This window comes from Rhea americana, unplaced genomic scaffold, assembly GCF_003343005.1.
Source record: "Rhea americana isolate MKP2758 unplaced genomic scaffold, rheAme1 scaffold_84, whole genome shotgun sequence".
Taxonomy (NCBI): domain Eukaryota; kingdom Metazoa; phylum Chordata; class Aves; order Rheiformes; family Rheidae; genus Rhea; species Rhea americana.
In genome coordinates this window covers 2566327-2588141 of record NW_028187023.1, presented here as the reverse complement: position 1 = coordinate 2588141, position 21815 = coordinate 2566327, and the positions used below count along the sequence as shown (strand labels likewise).

General features: G+C 39.1%; 1 protein-coding gene across 1 annotated transcript in view; it reads left to right on the top strand.

Moving 5' to 3' along the window:
• Window positions 1-21815, top strand: part of DCAF5 (DDB1 and CUL4 associated factor 5) — a 75440-nt gene that overhangs the window by 33044 nt on the left and 20581 nt on the right. Inside the window, exon 6 of the mRNA XM_085323326.1 lies at window positions 8433-8646. Coding sequence (XP_085179452.1) covers window positions 8433-8646 — 214 coding nt within the window. The remainder of the gene's footprint in view (window positions 1-8432; window positions 8647-21815) is intronic.

Below are 21815 nucleotides of genomic sequence, written 5' to 3'. Positions count from 1 at the left end.
AGATTTCTCCGATCTACAGATCTTTCCAAGGCAAGAATTTAAAGTGCAAAGTGCTAGCACTGTAATCCAGTTTTTAAAATAAAAAAAATAAAATGGTAATCTGTTATTAAAATGACTTTGTTTTTTTTCCTTAAGGAAATAGGGCTATGGTCATATAAGTTTTGCTCTGCTGACTTTTGCACTTCATTTCAATGAATGAGAGAATAGAAAGGAATTACAAAAGATACCATTTTTTTGTAAGAAATAGGTGACTGGATACAGGGGAGAGATCCTCTTAGTTCTCTTTACAAGGAGAAGTCTAAAACACTAGTTCATCCCTTATACTAGACATGGGGAAATAGTCTTTGAAACCTAAGTCCRAGAGGAACCGGTGAACTCAATTTGACATTTTTTTTGTGGAATCACATTTAGTTGCCTTTATGTGGCAGTTTGCATTCCATCCTGTTAAAAGCCAGAAATTTTACTGTTTTGAGACCAGAATGCGCTTTTACAGGAAACATCTTAGATCTCTCTGCTTTTCATTTCAGAAGAAAGGCTAACTTTATTGTTGCTGCTCTGTTAAATTTCATTAAAGCTAGCAGTTTGTATAGCTTTGGTAAATAAAAATACAAGAAGCTTTGGTAGAGAAAAGAAGGTATGTGTTTCTTGCTTGAGTGAGAAATGACTCTGTTGTTCAGCTTTCCTGATGCAACGCAAGAGCACATGTACAATAGGTGCTTCACAGGACTGCAGCATTGCTTCATCACTGCTCTTGCACAGACACCTTAGTGTGAGAATGGAGTTTACACTTGGTGAAGAATCATCAACTGCTGCACTGAGATTATCTTTCTGAGGTGGCGTTTTCTGGCAGCTATGTATCTTTGTTATACTGGCTTGTGTGTGTGCTTCGTTTTGGAAACAGCTACTGATTCTTCCTTTGGTCTAAAGGTCATCTTCCCATGCCATTTGTTGTGAATTCTGTATTTGGGAACTGGTCTGTACTGTATACTATACATGCAAATGATAGGGTTGTTTTGGTCATCGTCTGTTAGTCTTTAGTTGATATAATGGCAGAGATAAGCTTTAAGTACTAAAAAGATAAAAGTAATACAGATGTAGGGGAGAGGTGTTTATTACTTTCTAGTACTCTAATTTTCCTCCTCAAAATAGTGAAATATTTGTGGTTGATGTATCTGGTGATGCTTGACATTCTTAAGGTTCCAGATTCTGAAATAACTTATCAGATGAAAAACTCTGTTTAAAAAAAAAAAAATAAATTATTGCTATACTGGTTGGGAGAGAAGGGTGAAGCTTCTGTTCACCTTAGAGCTTCCTAACCAAGAAAGTCTAATAAGGATGGGTAGTCCTTTTTTTTTTTTTTTTTTTAATATTATTTTCCTTGCTTCTAGCCTAATGGTAGGGAGCAGAAGAAAGGAATGCTGTATTCTTGCTCGTATGGATTCCTCATTGTAGGTTCCCTATTTCTTCTGGTCTTGATAGATGGCAGTTTATTACACCTGTGTGCTTCTCTTTGAAGGAAGGGAAGGGTGTTGAATTTTGATAACAGTAAAGACCCTTTATTTTATTTGGTTATTTTTAAAGTCAAAAAAATATATCATTGAGAAATAATAAAATCTTGGGTATGGTTATTGTGGGTTTTTTTGTTTGTTTGTTTGTTTTATCTTAAGACAATGATGGACTTCCTTCATGTTTGCTTGTGCCTTTGAATATTTATAGAGGAAACTCCAAGCACTTTGACATGAGTGATCTGCTTTTCAAAAAAAATGTCTTGAAAATTGTGGAAGGATTTTAATCTACCCTTACAATGTAAGACATACATGTTTGCTACTGTGTTTGCTTTCCTATTGCTGATTAATTTTGCTCTGTCTAAGCGTTTGCTCCAGACTACAGAACGATTGTATATGTTCTTACACAAAGCAATTCTCTTTCAAAAAAAAAAAAARAAAAAAGAAAAAAAAGAAAAAAAACCAACTCACCCTTTCTGTAGAGTTTTCCAGGCTGTGTTCCTATTTGCCAAGTTTCATTCCAATTCTTTTTGCACAGTTAGAAGTTCCTGAATTTAGTGGTTACAGAAATGCTGACAAACACAATTGCATGCAATGATATGTATTAGTTACAAGCATTCAATTCATTTTTTTCCTTTTAAGGTCATTCTTTCATTAAGTTAGTTTCACACACTGGTGTTTATGATGGCCACACTTTCTCCCTTCCTTCCTTCCCCCTCTTAAATGACTCTCATTTCCCCAGGATAGTGACTGTACTGAATTCACTGTCAGATTTGTAGCTTATCAAGAGTCACTGTTTAATGGTTCAATTTAATGCTGTCATGCACACAGCTTTATTTTACTTCTACCAAGGCACTGTGATCTTCTTTTAGTTTTAATGGCCACTGTATGTTGCCAAGCTAATGTTTGAATAGCCTGGGTTAAGCTTCTGTTACTAATCAGGCAGTCAGCTTTTCCAAAAAGGATGAAACACCTCCTTTGTTTTAAGGAGGAGGAGAGGGGAAGAGGGGGGAAAAGCTTGCTTCAGGTRTAGACTTTTCCTGCAGAGGAAGCATTCAAGTAGTGCAAACTCTTTACTGCTGTGAGACTCCTTCTTCCCCCACCCCACTAGCTGCCAGTAGGAGCAGAACGGATTTATTTACATTAGTGGTGCTACTCTTGGATTGAAAGCCTCCCATTGTTTGGCTGAACTGGTATTTAGTTAACACTTGAGTGCTGCCTCTATGCAGCATATCCAACTACGGAAATGACCATATTGCACATAACTGTCCRTTCGCTCCCTCCTCAGCCTCCCTCCAGCTTCAACATGTGTGTTTGGATTTTAATGTTCCATCTGTGGACTAAATATTTCTCTTAATCATACAAAACGACTTTAAAAAAAAAAAAAACTTCAGACGTGTATGTCTCTCTGTATTGCCTCCAGAGCTGGTGGGCAACATCAGCATTCCACTGCTGCCTCAGGGAGCCAGATTTGGAAGCAGACTAAATCCTGGAGAAGTCTGGGTCTGGATGTGTAAAGATAATGCCTGTGGTAGAAAATGGGTGCTACCTATCACGATCAGACATGCTCTTTTAGGAATGTCTTCAGATTTCTCACTAGCTGTCATGGTTTGGGTCTTTGAAATGGGAATACTAAGTCTGATGCATTAATAAAATTTTCAGAAGTACAAAAAATGCCTCTGAAATTCCTTGCAGGGGAAGGCTGGAGTGTGAAGTAAGGAGCAGGCAGAAGTGGATGTTCTAACAAGATCAACATATCCAAGCATGTCTGCACTACCCCAGATATTCCTGCTTTAAATAAATAAATCCAAAGCTAGTACTAGCTGAAGGAAGAGAGCAGCACCATGATGTGATCTGAAAAGTAGAAATAGGCACTTTAACACGTAAATACTTAAACACAGCTTTCCCCTTCCTACCTTCCAAGCCTCCTTTCCCCTCCTGTCTTCCCCTCCCCCTCCAAAAAGTGGAAACTCTAGTTCTGTAGTTTTGAGGCTACCTTGGCTCTAAAACCATGGGAGGAGGAGCAGATTAGTCTGCTCTACTGCATGGTATAGCTGGACTGGAAGCTTTTAGAGCTTCTTGATTCAGACATCCTCTTCAGCATTACTGAAGCGTTATTAATGGTTTAATACTGTCAATTTCCTGCAGTTTTGATGGAGATGAAATGATCTAGCAGTCATCTTAGACAAATTTTTTTTTTCTAAAGCCAATTTCATTGTTTTGTGATCAGMTAAGACAGGATTTGTTAATGCAATATGCTGAGGAATTGAGATTCCTCAGTACTAGGTACTGCTACTATGTGTACAGCCTCCACTAAGAGGCAGAGAGACTTCTCAAATCTCTTTTTGCAAGTTGGGACCCTAGTCTTCCAGCACTGTGGACCCATAAGCTACCTGCCCCGATGTCATAMTTAAAATCACCTCTCATGCATTCTCTTCTAGGAACAGAGAAAGAGAGAGAACAAGTCTTTCTCTTTTYTGTGTTGATTAGAAAATAGGTATCTTCTAAATATCAGCTCCTTCTCTCAGTAGCTCGTTCAAGAAGAACACGGTGAAGGTAACCTTCAGGCAGAGTTCAGTAAATTAAGTTTGCAGGAGACAGAGTGAAGCAAGCAGGACACAGTAGGGTGGGAAAACAGAAAACAGTGTCTAGTGCTTCGTACAGCAAAATGCTGAATTTGGGGCTATGGAGTCTGATCCTGGAGGCAGAATTGAAGCAAATGAGGAAGTTGCTCTTGTGTATGAGTGGTAAGCAGGTATTTTAGCACTTCTTTCCCTTTGAGCCAAACTTAGCTCACTGCACCTATTTTGTTTTTGTTTTTTTCCTCCCAAGTTTGAGCCAAACATTGTGGTCAAGGAACAGCACAAGCTGTGTTTCCATTGCAAGTCTGGCTGAATTGTATGGAGTTGAGGGTATGAGATAGGCAAAACTGTGGGGTTTTGAGAAGTCTTAAATATGTAGCTCTYTTGTTCTAGACCTCTTAAATGCATATATGATCACGATCACCAAAGTTCTAGTCTTTCAGTAATTTCTGAAGTAAAATACTCTTGTAGAGCTTGTTTACTTAAAGTTGCTGAAATACAATATGGAATTCAACTCCAAAAARTGTTTTGTTTGATAGCTTTGACTGCTATAAGAGTCTAATAAAAACATCTGCAAAGTAGAATGGAAACTGGCTTAATATTACACTACTATTACTATAAAATATAATTTCAAAATACTTCAGGCAGGGCCAAATAACATTAACCATGGAAACTTTGCTTGAAGGTTGGAAAGGTTGGGGCATCTGGAAGGCTTCCTCATTTTGAGACAGGAGAAAATTCTGGGTTGCATAAACATTGTGGAAGAGAATTTGTAATGAGGAAAGGGGAGGGGGGTCAGTTTTGGTGCAGAGATGACACACATCTTAAGAATAGAAATAGAGGAAAAGAGAAAATGCAATTAAGTGACAAAGGCAGATGACTTCAGGAGAGAATACTAGAAAGGACTGGGAAGATGAGATGACTTACATAAGCATTAATGCCATGAGGAAAAGAATCTAAACAGTTAATTTWATAAATTTAAAATAAATCTGTGAAATACTTCTGAAAAACTTTTAGCTAAAAGTTCTGGACAGTATATTAGGTCTGGTTGGTGTCTGTGTGTAAACAGATGTTCTCATGGAGAATTCTTATGTTTTTATAGAAAAGATCTTTCTTTGCCAAAAATATCTGTGTTTGTTTCTTGTGTGTGTATGTATATGCACACACATATACACACGTGTGTGTGTGTGTGTGTGTGTATATATATATATATATATATATACACACACATAAACATTTTTTTTAAGGAAGTGGAAACTTCCACAGGAAACTCTTCCACTCTGCACAAACCTATCAGGAGAGGAGGAGGTGGTTTTGTTGTTTTGTTTTATTTGTTTGTTTAATGCTTGACTGAGTATTTTGAGTTGGCTGAGGACTTTATTGACCTCTTTGACAAAAAGAAACCAGGGAYGGTAGGAGGCAGAGAGGAGCTTATAAAACTCTGTTTCCAAAGTTAGTTTCCAGTAGTAGATTTTCTCRTGTTTTTATTAAAAACTATAAAGCACTATTAAAGGAAGCTCCGTGGCTTTGCCTAAGAGGAGGGGAATGTACTCCCTATGCCAACAGATATGAGATGATGGGACTATTCATGCTGATGTAGACATTTAGCATTCCTAGTTCCTCTTGAAAAATATTAGTTCCACATCTTATTCCTAAATATCAAAGCTAGATGCCTTTCACTCTATAGCCCTTTTATGAAACTAAGATGTAACTGGCTCTTGCAGCAGTTAATCTAAAAATTGAGAGCTTTTTTCAGTTTCTGTATATGACGGTAACTGTTTTGGGATACTSTGTCAAAATTGTCAGCTTAATCAAAATCTGCTGCCACCAGCTCAGCATTTTCAGTTCCACACTTGTGAACAGTGCAGAAGGCTTATCTACCTTGTTCTTCCTCTTACGTCCTTAGGATTAATTTGGCCAGGTTACTGCTAGTGCTACGTGAGAGGGGACAGGGTCTGGGGGCAGAGAAGGAGGCAGCAGAACCRTGCAGCCTGGCTTCTGCCCCGCTGGGGAGCGTGTGCCTTGTTAGCTCGCAGTTCTGGGGGCGCTTCCCTGGCGTTGCTGCCCACGTCCGCCGTGCTCCCCTGGCTCGTCGTGCCTTCCTTTGTACGACTCCTTCGTTGCAGCAATGCAAGCCTCTGTGTGATGAGCAGGAAAGGGGAAGTGACTGGGTCAAAACTTAACTGTCTTTATTTCTTTGCATGGTTACTTTTTACCTGAATTAGTTCCTTGCTGTGGTTTGCCGCAGAAGCACTTGTGGGTAGCAGGAGAAGGAGGTGGCAAAGTTGTCATCATCTGTTCTGGTGGCTGTAAGCTGACTTTTGCTGACTTAAAGTGATGATGAAACAGCAGGTGAAACTACACAGCTGATTTGATCTGATCTGTCACCACTGTCATTGAGAGAGAGTTTTTCTTTTTTTCTTTTTTTTTTTTTTCCTGCTCCTGGACAGGTGGTTTTGTGCCTTCCCTTAAACCTGCTCTGGCACTCATTGGACCTTTCAGTGAGCCAGCACAAGTTGCTTGCCTGGCAGAAAAACTGCCCACTCTTTTTTCCTCAGCTCTGCAAGTGTGCTGAATTGGCTCATGCAGATGTCCATGGAGAGGCACAAGATAAGCAGCGGAAGCAAATGACTGTTAATAGGGGRCAAGAGGAAGGAGATGAAACAGTCTAACAGAATAGCACAGCTACTTTATATAACGTTATTCTACAGTATTATTTTGTTGGATTTCCATGTAGCTGAAATCTAGATTCATCAAGAGTTAAGAAGCATATGCATAGCTGTTCAAAAAAACCCAGCAAAATGTGTTAAGAATTATTGGTGTCCAACTTGAAATTATTACTAATTAGCTTTGAAAATCTGACTTCTGATGCCTTTGTGGCACTCTGGCTTTGAGAGTTTGGTTGGAAGTGTGTTGAGGGGAGAACAGTCTATTTCTAGTGCATTAAATCATTATGTGGAGTCTTCCGTTTTGTTTTTTTCTGTTTTTCTTTAACTCTGGTTTAGGAACAATAGTTCCTTTTAACTATCTCATGTAACAATGCATGCTTCAACCTGTGAAGAATGTGGCTTTCCATCCATGCAGAGTGACTCACTTATCACAAATGCAGAGAGCTACATCTGAAAGTATGGTGCATTAAAACCTGTGAATAAACTTCCTTCTARAATCTCCAGCTTCTGTGCTGGCATTCCTGTCTGGTCCGGAGGATGCACAAAAGTCGCAGCTCTTAACATGAGGTTGGAGGGAGATTGCTCAAAACTTGTTAACAAAATGTGGCTCCCATACTGCCTAAGGAGGTTTTAGCAACCTCTGAACAAAAAAGGAATAAAAATGTCTTCCTTCTGTGTCTCCCTTGCCATGCACGTATTCATTTAAAGCACAGTGATTGAATAAGTCTCTGAAGAGCCCAGAAGTCTCATACAGTGCTAGCTGAATTTCAGGTATGCTTTGTTTATCTTCAGGCTCCTGGATGAGACAAATTCCACGTTCTGTTACTATTTTAAAAGAGAGAGCAGGAAACAAATAGCCCTTTGTTTTGTTGTCTTTTATGTGTCAATAAGAACTGATTAAAAAATACTCTAGCTTTGATCATACAACCTTATATGGGGCAAGAAAACTAGGTATTTCAACCATGTAAGAATTTTAGGTAATAAGCGTCATGTGTTAGCATAATTGTCTTGCCTACTTGCCAATATTTGTAGATGAAGCAAGTCTTAAGATTAGCTAAGTGTCTTATTTTAGCATTTCTTGCAATAACTTGTTAGTAAAATGGCCTCTTAAAACAGCTGGAGCTGATTGCAGAGTCCAAACATCCTATGATGCCCTGATATAAATAGAAGCAGGAGTGAGATAATGGTCTAAGYATCTACAACCGGAGAAAGTACCATACCACATGCTGGTGGCAGGAGAGAAGGTTGGCTTGTCTGGATTAGGGCACTAGCTGAACAAAAAGAACTGAGTGCTGGTAGGGTCAGTCTAAATACAGACATCCCAGAACTTCAAGAAATACAGGAATAGCCTTTTTAAGGCTTGAGATTATGCTCTGAGACTTTGTTCCCATGCAGGAATTATATTTATTGTTAACAAAACTACTCCCATAAAGACAGGAAAATTAACTTTAGTCTTCTGAAACTTTATAGTCTTAGCATTCAGATAGTTTGTCATCCAACCTTTGAATCAAGTTTGTTCAGGAATTAATTGCTGCTTTGAAAAAAAACTAAACAGGATTACAATTTACTGTGTCTTGTTTGCTTGAAATTGCTCAGTGAAGGTAAAGAGAGAATTCTGTCTTTAACTCGGTTCGCATGAGTGGCCCATCTCACTTCTTCCTTCTTTCTTTTCACAGTTCGCTGCTTCGCTATGGTGGAAACCTGTCCCTTCAGAGTGCCATGAGYGTCCGATTCAACAGCAATGGAACACAGCTTCTGGCGCTGCGTCGCCGCCTCCCACCGGTCCTTTACGACATCCACTGCCGACTGCCTGTTTTCCAGTTTGACAACCAAGGGTACTTTAACTCATGTACCATGAAGAGCTGCTGTTTTGCAGGCGATCGTGATCAGGTAATAAACAAGTGATACTGTCCCGAGTCTCCAGAGCTTCCATGAGTATTTGAAGACACCTCTATAATTTTTTTTTTCTGATTCAAGAAGTGAAACAGGAGGCATGACTGTAGTTTTACTTCAGTTTTACTTCAGAACTGTTTTGCAACATAGACTTTGATAGAAGAAAAAAAGCTACTAAAGCACACAATGTATTTTACCTCTTCATGAATGTAGTCTAATATTTGGAAGCTGGTATTCACAAGAAAAGTATTTACAGAGGTTTTAAAGCCCATTTAATATGATAGATTCATGAATCTTACAGTATTGTCCAGGTATGATAAGGAAATGTCTTCCTTCCATTTCCATATTACTTTTAAAAGCGATATAGGCAATCCCACAAAACCTGAATATTGTGAATTTATAAGGTTCTTAATTCTTGTTTCAAATTTTAATATTTATTAATGATAAACTACTGGATCAGATAAGCTTTTATGGTTTAGTGTCCTGTCAGTGAGGATGGCCAGTGGTTAGGGAGGAGTAGTTTGCTGCCCCACTGGGGTTAAGTCTGGATCCCTACTGCTAATCACAAAGAAATAGGCCACTCATAAAGTGACTAACAGCCATTTGCGTGTTTCTGGAGCTGAACATTGTCTTTAGACAGCTATATTTAATAACCAGTAAGGATGGTTAAGGACAAAAAATGTATTTTCAAGCTGCAACACTATAAAACTTAAGATCTGAAAATTTCTCTGCTATCATCAATAAGGGTTCTGCAATAAGAATTTGWCCATTAATTCTGTTGCTGCTGCAGGAGGCAGAGTTGAGCTTCTTTCAGATTATAAAAAGGAAATACATTTGCGTCACTGAACTGAGCAATGTGACTAATAAGCATGGGGGGAGGTAGGTGTGCTGCATGTTGCTTTTGAGTTTTACATAGTTTTTTGGCAGAAAGAAAATATACTGAAACAATCCTTCAAAAAAAAAATCAACGGAATTTACAATGGGAAACACTTCTATTTAGGGAAAAAATTGCTGCTGATCTGATGTGCGTTGTGTAGTCAGCCTAAGATCACAATGTTTTTTCTCCTCTGGAGTTAAAAGTAGGCTTATGTACACTCTGAGAGTAGTGTAGCTTCTCATCTAACACATAAGATCTAGAAAAAAAAGCCTTAGTGTCTGTTGTTGCACTTTTGCAGCCATTTTCTAGTGAGTCAAGTGGTATTTTAATGGAAAGAATATGGTCATGCTGCATCAGGTTGATGCTGTGTTTCAGAACCATGACTTTTTTTTTCTCTCTAAATCTGATAGTCTTTCACCTTGATGGGCTTTTTGGTCAGCTAAGTAGCAGCACATGATGCTACTAACTAACTGGAAATTAGAGCAAAAGGAGCTCTTTCCCCTTGTGAATGCTATAAAAAGCTAGGAGGGAAGATGTGGTTTAACATGCAGTAACTAGGAGATACAGACTTTGACTTATAGGTTGGTGCTTATACTTGTAAAGCAGTTTTCCTACTGGAGGGAAAAAAAAAATCATATGAAACCACAGGAACTGCAAAGGTGTAGGCTAACTGTGCATGTCCCAAAGTGTCCAGTAATGCCAGACCCAACTGATTTAGACTGCCAGCAATCCAGGTAGTCCTTAGGGACYGTCTTTTACAGAGAGCCCAATTCTAGTAGCAGGTGGGTCTAGAAAACAAGGTTAGAATTGGAACCTATTGCAAGATACACAAGATGAGAGAGAAACTTATGGAATGTTTTTTGATATTTACCCTGTTACAAAACTAGTGTGCCTCTTTTTTTGGTAAGTTTGTGAATATAAAACAATGCATCTCTTTCCAAAATCAGAATTCACCCGTAAAAAGCACAAAAGGAAAGGTTCCAACTTTTGCTTCTTTTACAGGGAGCATTTGAAGAGATTTAGGCGTAATAGAGTTGTGTTCAAATTGTAAGTGTCATTTCTTGTAGGAAGGTTTCTTCAGAGGCTTTATCTTACTGCAACTCTGATTTGATCCTTCTTTGGTTTTTCTTTTCATGCATGTTAAACTGATGATTCAATCTTTTCTCTCTTTAAGCTATCTTATAGTTAGTTTTTAATGCTTCATACAGAGCTTAGTAATTTTTTAAAAAGCCAGTATTCAAAAAGTATKATGTATTGTCTGCACATTTAGTTCATCTGATAAAGTTGCATTTAGATTCTGTATTTTAACCCTAACAAGAAAAGACATATCCCTAACTCCTCAATGCTTAGAGTGCAGTAGCATAGAGAAAAGTGAACTTCTGAAACAAGGAGGCCTTTCTTGTCCAGCAGAGGCATACAAGATGCAAGATATTGCATTGAGCTGGTTCAACTTCCTAACCTGGAAACTTCTTTTTTGGGGTTAATGACTTAAATTGATTCTCAGAGGCGTCTGGCAAGTGTTTGAATGTGATATAAGGAAGGAGTCGGAGGGTGGGTGAGAAATCTTTCAGAGCTGGGAGGTTCAGCTGCTCACAAAACTACAGCCCTTGTTAATCTGTCCCTGAAGTTTGGACATGGGAAGCAATTTAGGGAGGTTTGCCTGTGATCATGATCATCAAGGTTTAAAAACCCTCAAATTTTAGTCTGAAGTACTCAGTGTCTGTCTCCGGAATTTCACTGTAACACAGTGATGCTGTAAGACAGTGCTCTACAGAGAAGGTAGATGAATTCTAAGAGAACTTGCAAGTTGTGTGCTTGCTGTTAGGGATATGTTAATTTTTGTCACACTACAGTCTGAAAGCTGTAGTAGATAACTTCAGGTTTAAAATAGAGCTTTCAGACTGTAGTGTGACAAAAATTAACATATCCCTAACAGCAAGCACACAACTTGCAAGTTCTCTTAGAATTCACCTTTATGCTTTAAGAGATTCAATACTTAAGTTCCCATAATGGTCAGGTGTGTTATTTTGCTGTGACAACTGGTGTGTATGTGCATGTTTGACTTTAAGTTCAACTAATACAATTTCTTTGCACAAATTAAACGCAGACTGCTAGTTGGGGGAGAATTTGGTTGCTTTGCATGCTTAATGGCATTTATATATATATTTATATACATATATATTCTATACTAGTCTCTTAATGTTCTCTCTTTAGTCGCCTATAGATTCTGACAGCTACTCAAGAGAAGCTGGATCCAAAACTCTTGACTTTCATCACCTAAGAGGGGAACTTAAACTTAACCTAAAGCACTTAGGCTACAAGTAGATTTAAACCTGCTAATAAAGAATTCAGTACCATTAATGTTTCAGGGAACAAAAATTGCAGTTTCATCTGTTAATCTTGGTGAAATTTTTAGTTTTAAGATAATACAAAGTAAAGCGGTTAGACTGTTTCAGGTTCTTGCAGCTCTTCGGAGATTGTGGGTTGTGGCAAGAGCGAAGTGACAGGGATATTTGAGGATAAGAGCTTTTCTTCTTTGTGTCCTTGCAAACAGACAGAGCATTATTACCCTTGTCCTTGTGAACCTGATTTGAAAATCTGCAAACAATATATGCAAACACTTTTCCTAGAAACGCCACAGTGAGACTTTCCTTGTTTCTTATAGCTACCAAAGCCTGACAAAATGTTTAGCTGAGTGCTTCATTTGTACCCATTTATAATTGCCTTTATTTACTCCTCTCAGAATTCTGCCTTCTGTCTATGTCATGGATGTAATGACCTCATTCACTTGCCACCTATTTTTCCCTTCTTTGTACTTTCCCTGCTTTGATGTTGGCAGAGGAGTGAGCTCAGAACTGTAAGCCCTTTGCATTGTCCAGGAGCCYGCTTGAGTCATGCAGCTGTAGGAGGTAGGAAGGACAAGACGGACTGGATGGGTCAGGCGTGACCTCTGGCTACCCGCTCCCTCCGTTTGCTGTAGCGGTTTGTGTGAGAGCATYATCTATTCATCTTTCTGATACAGGCATCCGGGCTCCAATTCTCAAAGGCAGTTTATTTATGCACCTGACTCTGATTTTTTACCCTAGTGTGCACGTTTATTTTTTTATAYACAAACTATAAAATGTGTGAGAACCTCAAGTTGTGTGAGGTTACAGGAGGGAGTTTCCATTTTTCTCATCTGTGTTAGAATTTGGGAAATGTTGTTTCAGACACTAGGGTTTGTTTAGTTGCTGGTTGACTGTACAGACTAGTATGGAAAATATCTTGGGCCTCAGGGCAGGGGGAGTATTAAAGGACTTTAGTTGCCTAAATTCCTTTTTAAGTGTGTGAGCCTTGGGGATCATGACGATGGGCAGCAGGAAGAAAAAAGAAAAAGAAAAAAAAGCCCCAAAACTAAAATAGACCAAAAGCTTTCTTGCTCAAGAGTTCTTGTCTGTGTCACAACAGTGAGTGCTATCAACTTGTTCTTTTTTTACTGTGTAGATAATTTGAAGCTCTAATGCTTGTTAGCTGTAAAATTGACTGGTTATTGCCTGCTTTAAAAAAAAAAAGCAGGGGTGGGGAGAAGTAACTTGTACCCTGTGAATCAAACAAAAAGTGTCTTGACTCTGGCATGCCCTCAGACATTACATCACCACTCAGCCTTTTCTGTTGACATTACAGTGCTATAGGAGAGTTTCAGGAATGCACCRCTCGTGGTACTGCAGGCTGCTCCAACTCCCTATAAAGTTACAGCCTTCATTATATTGAAGTCCATGTGCTGAATAGCCCTGGTTAGGGACAACAGAGGTTTTTAGCAGGACAGAATTATTATATAAATGTAACCAGGACAGGATTAATTGTACAGCTCCCAGAGGTCTCATATGGTTTTATATTGCTTTTGTACAGAAATACCACTCTTTTTGTGTTCTTTTTGTCATCTAATTTATRGGCCATTAGGATGCGGTACTTATCAACGTCTAGCTTTAAAAACTAAAAATAAGAAAGAGAAATCCTCCTTTCCAAGGAGTACATTGCATGTTTCCTATGCAGAGAAGACTTCTTAATGAATAGTAATTTACTGCAGTCAGTATTTTTTTTAAAAAATGTTAAATGGGTTTGATGTGCAAATATTTTTGTCATGCTTGCCTTAAAAAAAAAAAGAAAGTGTCTTGCTGTGTCTTGAACTGGATTCTTCCAGGACTTATCAATGAGGTTGGGTTTTATTTCTTACTTTCTCTAAAAGACAGTTTAAATCCCAGTTACATGCATAATCATATATAAAATACATATTTGAGTGCTTCATCAGGCTGTAAAATTTGTAGGTTKTTTGTTTGTTTGTTTAAATTTCCTTCTTCCCTGTGACTTTTGGTAATTGGCATTGGGAATGTCATACTGAAAATGACTCTTTAAAGTCTGGGTCTTGCCAGAAGAGGCTGGGAGCTTCCTTTAACCCTTCTGATCTTGTTTACCGCTTTCCCTGTTTCCCGGGGCATCCTGCCAGCCCCGCTTCCTGTCTCCCTTCTCTTCTGAATTCCTGTAAACCCTTGGTGAAGGACTTCAGACCTTTTACTAATAACATGTTAACCCAAAAGGATCCATACTATCCATACTGAAGTTAAATTCTGTGGAATGGAGCCCTGCACTTTCTGAGGGAGACTTTGAGGTTTGCAGGCTTTGCGTTCCTTGTAGGCACATCACAGCACGCCTGTGGTTTAGTAGCATTTCTTGCTGGATTGGGGGGACAGAAAGGAATGACAAGGACCAGCAGTGACTGCTGCACTGACAATGCTGCTTCTTGAGCTGTTAAAACTAGACCTTTTCTAGGTAGTGAAAAGAAGGCTATGAAGTCTGTATGTTCTTAACCAACAAAAATTTTATTAAGTGCATATTTGAAAAAGTAAAAAATGGCTGAAGAAAGCCAAAGAAAACAATTAGGGTGCACACAGTTTCAGCCATGTACAGAAGAGTCCCCTTCATACACTTGGAGAAACTTGTTGCTTTCTTTGGAGCATAACAGAAATATTTTCCCTGCCATAGAAATCAACAATAATGGTTTCTAAATTACTTTTGTACATGATTAAAAATTACTGTTATGGTCTTTCTGCATAGCAAAAAGGCAGCTGTAAAAATGTTGATGGATCATTTCTGTTGATGCTTCTGTAAGCATTTAAAATTGCCCCACGCATAGTCATAAGATTAGGGTTTTAGAGAGTGGGAATAAAAATGTTTGGCTTTTGAATTTTAAGCAGTAGAAGCAGTCTGTGTTTTCTGGTCTGTTAGGTCATAGCTTTTCCTTTTCCAGTCACTGTAGTTCATGAGATAGTCTTGCTTCTTGCTGAGGAACAGTGTTACTGTTGGAAAAAGCCTTTGGGGATACCTGTTTGATTCTCAGGCCACAAGGGAAATCTTTTAAGTTCAGTTTCTGCTGCCTTCTTTGAACCCTCTTGAAAAACAAAATCTCCTGGCTGCTATGGAAAAAAGCAACTGTTCTCAAAGTAAATGTGGTTCTCAGTACCATATTACTACCATAGAGCCCTAGTTGCAAATTAGTCTTTCATTTAGTCTTTTATTGTGTTAGATGCTGCAAAATGTGATATGGATCAAGCCTCTAGATTACTCACAAAGCAGAAAATGAGGGAACATACAGATATCGTTTCTAGTTGGTCAATGGGAGCATATTTACCAGAGTGGGAGCATACCTACCAAGGAGGTCAGCAGATGATCATTAGAGCAGGTTAACAGGCTTTCCAAACTGGTTGCAGCAGCAACTCTATACTGACAGCCTAGATTCATCAGCATGCAAATAAATAACCAGGCAGAAAGATCAGGCCTTGCAAAGGGATGGAAATCCTTGGTCTATTGGCTGCTGTTTATTTCTGGATCCCGTAAAGAAAGAGGAAGACTATGAATCTACTCTACAGGAGAGTTTTTCTTCCTCTGGAATGGGCTATTCCAAACAAACTGCATTATCTTGCCGATTTTCACTTGTTTGTTTCTTGTTGCTTTTTGCATAGGAAAAGGCCTGGTCATCTTTCATGGATTTGTCCTTATTCTTGTTTCTACTCTGGTCAGTGGGTACTCTAACAATAAAAAGACAATTTGAAAACAAATCTCTGGGTATTTTGCCTACAGGAAAATGCAGACTTAACACCGAATTTCTGGTCAAATTGTAAGCATCAGTCATGGAAAAAAAATATAAATAGTGGGAAAGTCTCACTTACAAGAAAGATGAGTACAGCAGTCTTAGCATCACAGAAGGCCAAGAAGCAGCTGTAAAACTTTTGTGTTTGTCCTCTTCTTTCAAACACTTCATGAAAAATGTTTAATGTATAGTGAGAAGTGCACTTACAGTTGAGACATTTTTATGTGTGTATATAAGTATATGTACACACACAAGCACACACACATACAAATATGTATGTATATATGAGGTGACCTTTCTTACTCTCTGCTTTTATTTATTTAAGGTTTATTTTCTTATCCCCTTGAAACAGGTAGCTGCAACAGCAGTAGAGCATTGGGATTTTGTTTGTTTCAAGGATGAGTTCCCATCCGCGTTTCCTGGTGCTTAGTAAGGAGTATGGTTATGGTGTCTGTCAGCAGTTGTTTACAGGGTGTCTCTTTCTTTTCTCTGTGTGGCTGTCTGTTTGTAAAAACACTCCTAGGAACCTAATAATTCTGGAACCCTCTGGTCCTCTGTCAAATTTGAAAGTCGCCCTTAGAAATCCTTAGACTTAGATGTCCCAAATAGGAAAACAGTATAAATTCTGTTTCCTTAGGAAATTTTCCCGTGGGGAAAATACACAGTTCTGTGTTCTTCATGTGGATTCTCTKTCCAAAATAATGATCGCTTTGAACTTTAATATGTATTGGACAGATAATTAACATTTTTCAGACTTCAGTGATGCTTCAGGCCAAACTGACTTCTGTGCATATTCAATCAGAGAGAAGTGCAGTTAAGACTAGGCATCCCTAGCACACTACAACCATCCAGGTGCTCGTTTGTTGTCTTAGACTCAGCAAAAGCATATACTCAGCCTATGAGCTRTGTTACGTTACAGGCAGTATATGGAGGATGTACATCTTGCCTGTTACAGGAGCTGTTTAAAGCACCAGCAGAACTGTTACAATATTGAGTGTCTCTATGCATCTTTAACTGGTGTGTGGATAGTGGATTGCTTCAAGAAGCTAAGAGGCATCTCTTTGAAAGCATGAGAAAAATCCTGTCTAGCCTGATCTTTCCTACCTCGAGCTTCTTTTGCCCATTTAAGGAATGGACAGACGTGCTTGAGTGAGTGGGAATCAAGATTTAAGTATAGTCTTTCAGAGCTGATTCGGTAGTAGAGCTGTAGTCAGCAGCATGGAATTTGACAGTCTAACTTCTTATTGTCTTTAGGATGAGTACCCCTAATTTAGGCATCTGCAGACATGTTCAGGCTTCTTCAGTTTGGCATTTTCCATTGGCAACTTAAGCAGTAGTGACTTTGTATATGGTTATCATTTCTGTACCCATTGTTTTATTCATCCCTATGTAATCATATGGTGATGATGTGTTTTGCTTTGTGTTAAGATAAGTTGTTCTACGCTGTTCTTATTCTCCCTTGTGTTAGCAGGGTCATTCCAAAGACTGGCTAATATGTTTGGAAAAGATAGACTGTGCCTTCTGTTTCCTTCTCTAGGGCCACAGATGTAAAGATCTCTCTGATCCAGGTCAAAAATAACTTATATTCATAGGGAAAAAGGAAATGTATGTATTGTAAATTATAAAATAAGGTTTGACTTGGATTTAATTTTATTTAAATATTCCATATTCAGTAGCACCTGAGGAAATGTAGACAGTTGGATTCTGAAAGCTTTCAAGCTGGTAATGGTAAAAAGAAAAATAAATTCCCAAGAGTAGCAGTATTGCAAAATGCAGTGCTAATGCTACTGTTACAAGACTGTAGCAGCAACAGATTAGATCTCCACTTATTTATATCAACTGCTCTAATGTCCTTGGGGAGACAGGAAACAAGAAGAGCTCCATTGGAATGAGTGGGGAGCACTAGTCCGAAGTCATTCTGCCAGATTCCTGATGATTGTTCGCTCTAAGTGTTTTATGCGTGCTTGAAGCTCAGACTGAATCTGTGTGTTCTCCAGCAGCAGACTCTAGCCACGCCTGAGAGTTTTCTTCCTTCTAAGGCAAACTTCTGAATCAGCAGCTTGTAGTCATCTGGAAGCCTTTTCCTGTCATTGTTGCTAACAGCTAGATGTAGAGGCTGATTCTTCCCTTTATATATAAACTGCTTTTCTGTCTAATTTCGTGTTCATCTGAATATTTTGAATGTTGATTTCTGAGGTCCTGATCAGATACAGCAGGAAAAACACAGACAATGGAACAGGTGTTCTTAATATTGGTGTCTTCTCCCAGACATCTGAGCATCTGAACTCTTTACTCAGCGTCTGGTCTGATTCAGAATTCACCACTGCACTAGTTCTCTAGGTTATTCTCTAGTTGGGATTTGCCTTTTGGGAGTAGGGACAAGTCGGGGGAGAGTGCATGCTATCTTAGCCGTTTACGTTTCTTTATGTAAGCCACATGTTTATGCCTCTCACTTGCCCCTATGGTTATCTGGGCTTCTGCTCTTGAAGTAGGTTGGTAGAAGGTGCTTTGCTAGGAATTAGTTTTTGCACATCTGCTCCCTCCCTTAAAAGTTTACTCTGTTCCCTCAAGGATTTCAGCTGTGATGGCTTGGTGCACTTCATAGCAATTGTTCTTTTGAATTCTTTAGAAGTATGGACTTACTATTTCATTTTCTCTACCCTTACCTCCARCACTCACCTAGTTTGGGAGGCAATTGGCCTACTGTCACGTTAATAATGAATACATTAAAACAGCTTCCCCCCCCMCACACACACACACAGAACGATCAGGTAAATGTCAATCCTGTAAATGTCCTGGTAAGGTCAATCCAACTGTGCTCTCTATTAGCCTTGGTTCCCATCGTCTTATGCGGACAGTGCTAATTGGAATTTTGTTTATTTTTCAAATGTCAGGGAAGATGAGAGTTACTGGCTGCAACAGCTTGGTTGTCCGCTCTTTAAGCTTCAGCTGATACAGTGTTCTTTAAGTAGCTGCATTCATGAATTTATGCTTCTGGACGTCTCTTGATCTCCAGCCAAAAAGCTGCACTGTTATTCAGACCCCTATCAACTGATCTCACAGAATAGGACAAAAAGAACTCATTTGGGAATTTACTTCTATATTGTGAGAACAGCTGCAGACCATTTAGCGTAGAGATAACCTAACAGGTCAGGGAAGTGAAAAATAAAGCTGGCTGCTATAACGGGTGCAGCAGAATGGCAGAGAATGGCACCAAATAGTTGGATATTCTATGGAATGTGGTATATTTTTAATAATCACTGGTGGAGCTAATTGTTGAAATATAAGTTTGAATTTACATAAGCTCATGACTCACAGCCCGTTGTTTAGAACATCAGGCTTGTGTAGATAACTCCTCAGTTAATGCTTTTGACATTTCTTGATGGCAGTCTCAATTGCAAGATTAGACCCATAACTTCCTCTTCAAAATCACAGCTGAGATCCTGAGCTGCGCTTTATTCTGTTACTAGACATAAATTGCAAAGGAGACACTATTCATTCTTACTCATTGGCCACAGTGTTCCAGAGAGAGTTAAGAGGCAAATTTATTTGGCTGGTGCAAATGTCATTGTAGGCAAGAGGAAGGTAACAAAATGAGGAACTTCCACAGTGCTTTTCAGTAGGTAGGAACTACTTTAAGTTACTCTTCCAATTTCTTGCCATTAAGCTACTTTAAATAGACTTCCAAAATTGCAGGTAGCTGAATTTATGCAACCCTGTGTGCTGAACCAGTGCTGAACCACTGTTTATGCTTCTATATATGTGGCCTAAGTTTGTTTTCTCATTATAGTTTTCATGAAGCCATGATGTGTGATGTATTGGAAAGGTTTCAGATGGGTTTTTTGTGACCCTTTCTCTCCCTTCGTGCCTCCTCCCCATTCTCCCAAGACGACTCTTTTTTTCTCTCTCTCTTTTTACTTTGGTAATCATAAGAAAAAAATAAATCAGAAGAGATCTCTGGAGGTATTTGGCCTGACTTCCTGCTCAGAGCAGGGCATTTTTAAGTCAGATCAGGTTGTTCAGGGAATTGTCCAGTTAAATTTTGGATTTCCAAGGGTGGAGATGCCTTGCCATCTCTGGGCACTCACTGCAGTACTTGTTACACTCACAGTGAACATTTTCTTCCTTTATGCTCAGTTGGAGTTTCCAACTTGTGAAAGTTGGAAACAAGTCAGAGTTGGTCACTCTGACTTGTGACCATTGCTTCTTGACCATTCACTGCATGCCTTTGAGAAGAGTCTGTCTCTGAACTTCCCCGTACTGCTTTAGGCAATGGAAGGCTGCAAATAGGGTCCGTTCTGCCCGTTTGCTTTTTCTTCTCTAGGCTAAATGAAGCCTGTTCCCTTACCCTTTCCTCACAGGTCATGTTGCTTCAGCCTTAGGGGTCCTCCTCCCGACTCTGTCCAGTTTATCAGTGTTTCTCTTTTGTTGGAGGGTCCCAAACTGGGCACRGTACTCCAGATGTGGCCTCACAAGTGCCTGWTAGAGGGGAATAATCACTTGCCTTGCCCCTCTGCTTACGTTCTTGCTGTTGCAGTCCAGTTGTCTTTATTCTGCATTGCTGCTTTCTCCAAAGACTGAGTATACTCTGGTCAGCAGCCTTTGCAGGTAGTACGTTCGTGCTCAGTGAGCAGTGATATGCCAGACTTCCCAGACGGCTGGCTGCAGAGTCTTGTAGGATCTACAGTGTGTTCATGTGCAAATCAGTGTTTTAGCACTCTGAAGACTCTCACAAACAGTTCCCTGCAGAGATGTAGTATGTTTTTTCCCTGTGGGTGTATGTGTAGATCTGGTGCAAGATTCCTCAAACCTGTCACTTCTGCGCTTATCATTGGTAGATTTGCTTGATTTATTACATCAAGTGGTAAATTACTCTGTTATCAAGGGGTTGTTAGAACTTGTTTGTTTTAAAAGATGAATTATGGCCATAAATTTGAGATGCTGAACTTTTAAGCTGTTTTAAAAGTCTTAATTTATTTCCACACCCCCATGTCTTAGGCAAACCAATTTCTTGTTCAACAACAAGCTTTGGTAATAAATGCCAATAATTGGCAATATTTTGATAACTTCAAGCAAGACTTTTTTTTTCCAAGTAACATTTTCTTGTATATCAAAACATGTTAGAGCTGCTTGCTTTCTTGTTGCTGAGAGGCTGCCTATATGAGCCCTAATTCGTGTAGATTTGGCACAGATACTGAGCCTGCTGTGGGCTAACATTTACAAGCAGTCAAATGAAAGGGAAGCATATATTCCTGGCACTCGTCAGTCACTTTTGCTTTCTGGCTTGGGAAGGTGGGCTGTACAAGTGATGCAGAGCTAGTGTGCACAGCTTTTTAAAGGAACTGATGTTTGATCAGTGCTGCTTACCTGTCAGTAAATGAGCAGAATTGAATTTGTAACTGCTTACTCACATTCTACATCCTTAAAAATGARATCTATACAGAGAAAAGAACGGGTGGCTTGGGATAGTAGGGGAGCAGAGAAGGGATTTTAGCAGTTGGTTAGCATATTTTTGTGGCTGGAAACATGCAAACCATGTAAGAATGTAATTAGCATTATGAACAGAATATATGCAAATTTATAGAAGCTTTCTCCATGCTGGTATATACTTTGTTTGTTTGTTTCTCAGTCTTGTGTTATTCCAGGATTTGTCTTTTCACTGCTTGATTTTACTTTACCTGATGAGTTAAAGTATCTCTGGAGAGTGAAAGACAAACTCCTTAAATTTGAGCCAGACAAAACAGAATTTATCTCCTTTCAAAGATTAAAAAAGGGACATACTTTTTCTCCTTTTCTTTTTTTCCCTCTCTTCTCTCTACCCTAGAATAAGAACAAAACAGTACTCTGACTACATTGATTGATTAGGCAGAAGCATTAAGTCACTTGAGGATTGTATATTTACTCTGTTTACACCAGCTAACTGGAAGTAGAATCTGCCCTTGGTTCCACTAGTGTCGTATCATCTCTAATTCTGGGCGAGAAAGAAATGAYGTGGAGTACAATTTATTGGAGAAGAGAGACTCGGGACAAGGCACAGTTTGTGTCCTCTTGTAAATGAACAGTGCAAACTTTTTACCTTGTCAAATGTCACCTGTCATTCCAAAGCATGTCTGCAGTATATTAAGTAAGGCTACTTCAAATTGTGTTCTGCCTGAGCGGTTGTAC